General features: G+C 35.3%; 1 protein-coding gene across 1 annotated transcript in view; it reads right to left on the bottom strand.

The window, feature by feature from the left end:
* Positions 1-942: 942 nt before the first annotated feature.
* Positions 943-6,394, bottom strand: part of LOC115232476 (kynurenine--oxoglutarate transaminase 3) — a gene marked incomplete at its 5' end in the record, with an annotated part of 50,813 nt that continues 45,361 nt past the window's right edge. Inside the window, 3 exons of the mRNA XM_029802360.2 lie at positions 943-1,080; positions 1,349-1,435; positions 2,975-3,048. Coding sequence (XP_029658220.2) covers positions 1,015-1,080; positions 1,349-1,435; positions 2,975-3,048 — 227 coding nt within the window. The remainder of the gene's footprint in view (positions 1,081-1,348; positions 1,436-2,974; positions 3,049-6,394) is intronic.

Below are 6,394 nucleotides of genomic sequence, written 5' to 3'. Positions count from 1 at the left end.
GACATCTGACTGTTCAAAGAAGACTTGAAAATGGATAAAATTTGGCATCATGGTGTCATTTACTTCATAATGTTGTTTCTCTGCAGGGAATATAATAACCACAGTCTTCTGGGGGATGCAAAAGGCACTGTGTTTATTGACTATCTTCAAAAGGCCAGACCATCAATGGAGAATACTATGCCAACTTGCTGAGGCAGTTATGAAAGCTATTAAGACCAAATGCCCAGAAAAACTGATGAAAGGGGTCTTGTTTCATAAGGACAATGCTCCAGCTTTAATTTCAATGGCTGCTGTGTGGATCATGGACAGGCAACTCAAGCTGGCTGTGGACAAATGTACCACCATGCATTTTGGGAGGAGAAACCTACTCCCTCCACAACACTAATCTCAAAAAGTCTTTGTGTGAACGTGACCTGGGTGTTATTGTCGATAGTTGGACAAAAACACATCGCTAAAATTGTCAAGAAGGCTGAGGGTGTCTTGGCATCACTCACCAAATCCTTTGTTGATTTGGTCCCATCTGACTACCATCTGTTCCCCAATATGAAAAAACCCTTCGCTAGAAACTACTATCGTGGTGATTATGACATCATATCTGCTGCTGATGACTATTTTTTGACCAAACTTACCAATGGGATCCAAGCATTGTAACACTGATAGAAGTATGTGGACCTTAAGGGGGACTATGTTGAAAAATAAACCTCATTTGGTTACATCTCATAGCTTGGTCAGCCTATGAACTTTCCAACCAAACCACAGTTATACATCACCTCTCATTTTCTATCACTCAAAAATTTCATCTTTTAGTAAAAAGATATGTTTGAAAAAGTAAATTGGTGCAAGAATTTGCTGGTATCAAAAGGAACCAGCAAATGGTGAATCTCATTTAAACTTGTAATAAAAATTATGAATTTACTTTAAAATATCATTCTTAATTATGTAATTATAAACTGGATTAGTAACCTTATTGATCTGAATTAGTTGTTAAATGATATTAGTAAGCAAAAAGTCATATCAATGATTCAGGGTCTTTTTCCATTCCTTCAGTATCTTAATTGCTGCTTCCAATGTTTCATCCTCCTAAATTGAAAATAAAATTGTTTCATTTTATTAGTAAAACACATTTGTATAAAAATCTTAATGTTATTAAATAATCCTAATTTTTTTTATTAAAAAAAATTAAGATTTTAAATCTCCAAAAATGAAATACTAAGAAAAATACACTTCTTTGATTTAGCATAAATAAACCAGATTCCTATTTTTGTCTTTTAAATCATCTTTCCTCATGACAGGTAGGTAAATTACTAAACTACTTAGTTTTAACAGGAAATTTAAAATAACTACTAACCTTCATAAAACACAAGCGAATATATTTCTCTCCCAGATGTTTGTGGTCAAAACTATAAAATGCTGAGGGAGGAATTGCAGCAAAACGCTGAAATAAAAGCATGGCAAACCAAATGAGAAAACAGTTATAAGATTTTAATATAGTTAAACCAGACAGATTCCTCACAACAAAATTTATAATAATATACTATTTCCTTTTACTAAACAAATTCATCTTCATTTTGACTACTAAAAATAGATGTGAAAACAAAAAACATGACATTTTGTTTTAAGTTATGTTTATTCCTTTTCTTTTCCTTTTAAAATGAATTATTTCATATTTGCATGGGTGGAATGTGTCTTTTTTTTTAACTGAAGTTTCTTTTTGTTTTGTTTCTTTTCAGTGCTATTAAGCATGTAATTTGCAAATATTTTAAGATGTAACAATATAATCTGTAGTCCAGCACATTAAGCACACAGCTGATGCACTCCTTACAACACTACCTCTATTTACAATTGTTAATGTCAGCATAAATGTTTTATAAACATAAATGTTTATAGTCATGTGACTATGGCACCATCTTTTAGTCAAACAAATTGACCCTAGGATTTGTTTTTTTCATAAGCCTGGTACTTATTCCATCAGCCTCTTGCTGAACAACTAAGATACAGGGACATAAACACACCAACACTGGTTGTCAAGCAGTTAATGTGGGGACAACGGCACTCACATAGATACACATATGTATGGGCTTCTTTCAGTTTTCATCTACTAAATCCACTCACAAGGCTTTGGTAGGCCTGAGGCTATAGTAACAGACACTTGCCCAGGTACTGTACAGTGTGACTGAACCCGGAACCGTGTAGTTGAGAATCAAGCTTCTTATCACACATCCACAACTGTGGCTATAGAATTTCCATGGATGTTAAATTATGATAATGAGTATCATTGATTTTTAAGTTAAGGACTGAATTGATAAAATAAGTACCAAGTTCCAGCAATAAGTTGATAATATAATTCTCTCTATGAAAATTCACCTTGTAACTATTTTAAATAAGTTCACAACATTGTCATATGAAATGAAACTTAGTAAACAGGAAATAGGAACTCAATGGCTTAGGGGTTAAATAAGTATATATTAAAATTTCATGTTGCTGTAGAATATAGCAATACTTTTTGGCAGTTACTTAATTTTATGTTGCCTCATTAGTTGTGGAAGGGTAGCATTCTATCTAGAATGTTTGACACTGCCAAAACAAGGCTGAAATTATTAGGCACCATCTTTATATATACTCTTATGAAAAAAAAATCTAAATTACAAAACATTATCTCTTTATAGTTATGTTTTTGTTGTATTTTATGTTTATGTCACTTAAGGCAAACAGGGTCAATGTAATATAATGTAGATTTCAAAGAAATAATTGAATCAGGAATTTGTTGTATTTTATACACTATCAATTTTTGCATGATGGAATAGTTTTTAATAGGGTTCTTAGAACTGAAATCTCTTCAACAGTTCAGTCAAAGCAGGACCTGAATAGTGAGTTCAAGCCTTACTACAAAGTCATAAACAAAGCTTGAATTCATGATCTTGAGGCCATTGCAGAAAATATTAATATGGAAAATGCTCAGCAAAAATAATCTAACCTTCTCTTTTATCAGCCATCGTACAAACTTGAAATCTTTTGGATCATCAGTACCATCATCAGGAATAGTGATACCTGATTGATAAAAATGAAAAATATATTTATCAAAATGCAATTTATTTTCAGAAGGCCAATCTGAACGTGAATTTTTGATAAGTGAAATAATGATGGGTAAAAGTAATTATAATTGCAAATTTACAAGTTGTTAGTAATTTCAGGTAAACTTGCCAGCATTTTGGTTCATAAAATATGGAGGCATCTACATGGTTACCCAACCTGCTAATAATAGTGGTTAAATCACACCATACACACGCAAGCATGTATCTGACTGACTCATACACAGTTCACTTTCCAGACATTTGTACATTACTGCATATGCTTTATATGCACTTCTGACAAGTTGTGGTGCACCTGAGCACTGTATACAATAACTTCATTATTATTATTATTATACCACTTTAAAAGAAAGATGTCTGAATAAAAGGAAAACAACAATCGTGGCCAGAATGCCTTTGATCATAGGTTTGTTCATTCACAGATGACTTAAACCTATAAACTATCACCAATAAAGAAATCTATAAGCTTGCTCTACCAACAATGCACCTGATGAAATAATTGGAGAGAAAACATAACACTGAACATAAATCACACTACAAATAAAATAACTCTCAGAGAGATGAAGTAGAGAATAGGGTAAAAACATTTTCTTTCTGATTTCGTTTTTGGATTTGGTTTGCAAGGTTCTTTATGTGAGTTTGTACATTGAAGCATATTCTGTTGTGTCTGGAGAGTTGTTCTCTTTTGGTGCCTTATAATTTAACACACTCACCGGTAAAATTTCCACTTCTTTCATTTTTATTATTTTTTATTTTTCTAAAATTTTCGTTGTGTCTTGCAACCTTTGCAATAGTTTTGACTCTGTCCATTACTCACACTGCATTCCTATTTGTTTCTTTGTGCACATGTGTGTGTGTACCTATACATGCATGTGTGTGCATATGTATATATTTATGTGTGTCCATTTGTATGTATGTATTCTGCATATTCATATGTTTGCATTTCTGTGTTTGTGTGTTTTTATATATGTGTGTGTGTGTGTGTTTGTATATGTGTGTGTGTACCTCCGTCTCCATGTGTGTGCATGTCTGAGTGTGTGTGTGAGCTTTGCAACTATGTACCATGTTTGTATGTATGGATGTACATCTCTATATGTGTCTTTGTGTGGAGTAAAGTGTGTGTGTATATATGGTCATGTGTTTCAGTCTTCATTTGTGCATGTGTGCATGTCTTCATAAAACCTATGTACATATCCATCTGTATGTTGATCTCTTTACTTTTATATCCATATGCTTCCATACATATGCATATACATACCCTCTCTCTCTTTATATATATATATGTATAAACCCTCCTTCCCTTCTTTCCTGAGCGTCAATAATACTTTAATTGTTCCACGTCCTCGCGTTGCTGTGTTTTTTTCTCTTTTTTTCTGTGTTTTCTTGTTTGGATTAACTTTATATATACACCCATACATACATCTATCTACATAACAGCTCACTAACTATTCTACTCTACCTGTGTAAACTGTGGGTATGGGGGTATGATATCTACTATGTATATTTCCTATTTAGTATTGGAGAAGTTTCATTTATGAGGACGTACTCCTGTATTTGTCTGAGTTCTGGGTCCTTTGGGTGCTTGATAAGAGGCATATGTCAAGTTGACCCAGGTTGCCTCCGTGTTGGTCCTTGGCATGTTGGTAGAGTATGGAGGACTGTTTTTGTTGTCATATTGTCTCAAATGTTCATTCAGTCGTTCTGCAATGCTCCTAGATGTCTCCCCTATGTATGTCATGTTCATGTCTTCACAAGCTCCTTCTATACATCTTATGCCGTAAACGACATTTCTAGTTCTACAGTTAATGTCAGGGCTAATCCTACCATGCAGTCATCATTGGTGCATTTGGTATTCTCAAAGGGGTACGTCCTACATAGTTGTGATCTCAACAATCTTAATGTTGACTTTGGTATCCTTCAGAGCTTTTCTAAATCTACGGGCTTGTTCTCCATGGGCTGTGGCCTCTACAAACATCACTCCTTGATATTTGTCAGTTTTATACCAAGTGTTCACCCTGTTTGCTTTGTCACAAGTTCCTTGTATCCTATTCCTATCTTTGTTTCTATATCCAGGGCAGGTACCACTGGTATCATTACGTATACTGTTATCTAATAGGACTATTCCTGTTCTTAGGTCTTCTCTTAGTCTATGCCATATCACTCATGGACACTGACTCCAACTTAAGCGCATTTTCCTCCAAGTTGTGCAAGATGACATTGTGCATGCCAATTCTAAGACAGTGCACAGTGTCCTGTGTCCTGCATAAATTCACAGACTTACATCATGTAGGCCTGACCACCAGACTAGAATTTTCCCATGGAGTTATAGAAAAAAAGTGCAGTAATAGGTTGATCTGTTCAATGAAAATAGAGGCCAGTGAATTTTAGCTGTCTTTGATTGCCTGGCTGATGGGCAATAGATTCATATAGTGACTTGTTTGATATATGGTTGGTATGATAGATGTTAGAGGCCTTACACACAAATCAAGTGTATGTGCCATCTAGTGATTGGAGTTACCATAAGAGAGCAATATTCAGAGCCATAGATTAGAATAGATTCTACCGTAGCACAAAACAGGCATAATTTAAGGTCACAGGACAGTTATAGTGCTTTCCAAACTTTCCATAGCTTGTCAGATGCTGACCATATTATTACTTTAGAAATATTAATATTTGTGTTGGTAGAGCAAATACAAGGACCCAGAGAGCAGAAATCAACAACTGCCTCAATGGGTCTCGATGAAAGTGTAATGGTTTGTCTTTGAGCAGTTTATTGAGAGATCAACATCAATGGCAGCCAACTCCAGGACTGTGAGGAAAGTTTGAGCATTTGTGATTGTGAAACAAGTGGGATGTCATCTGCAAAGTCAAAGTCAGTGAGTGTAAGGCACAAATAAAGGTTGCTTTTACCTCAAGTCACAATCAGCAACAATCCCTCCAGACGTTCAGGTTACAGGAAACAAGCAAAACCTCACAGTTGTATCCATGTGTAAGCTCTCCCCAACCTCTGATCAAAAAGGAATACAACTCTGCAACCTCTCCCAGAATACATCTGTCACTTGCCATAGACCCATAAGAAAGAGGCTGTTTTGAACCCACCACTTTTTGATATAATGTAATTTCCTCTCCCTTCCAGTCCTCTCACTTCCGGTCACTCATCCTTCCTCCACACACCCCTTTCTCCCTGATCTAAAGTTCACTACTCCTATTCTGTTTTGAAATTGTGTATCCACCTGAGCAGGGGCAATGTTCCCTTTGAGATATCTGCAGGGTCACAGAGCCAGCTTCTCCCCCCCCCCTTGTCA

Source organism: Octopus sinensis, linkage group LG2 (genome assembly GCF_006345805.1).
Source record: "Octopus sinensis linkage group LG2, ASM634580v1, whole genome shotgun sequence".
Taxonomy (NCBI): Eukaryota; Metazoa; Mollusca; class Cephalopoda; order Octopoda; family Octopodidae; genus Octopus; species Octopus sinensis.
This window is presented reverse-complemented; position numbering and strand designations above follow the sequence as displayed.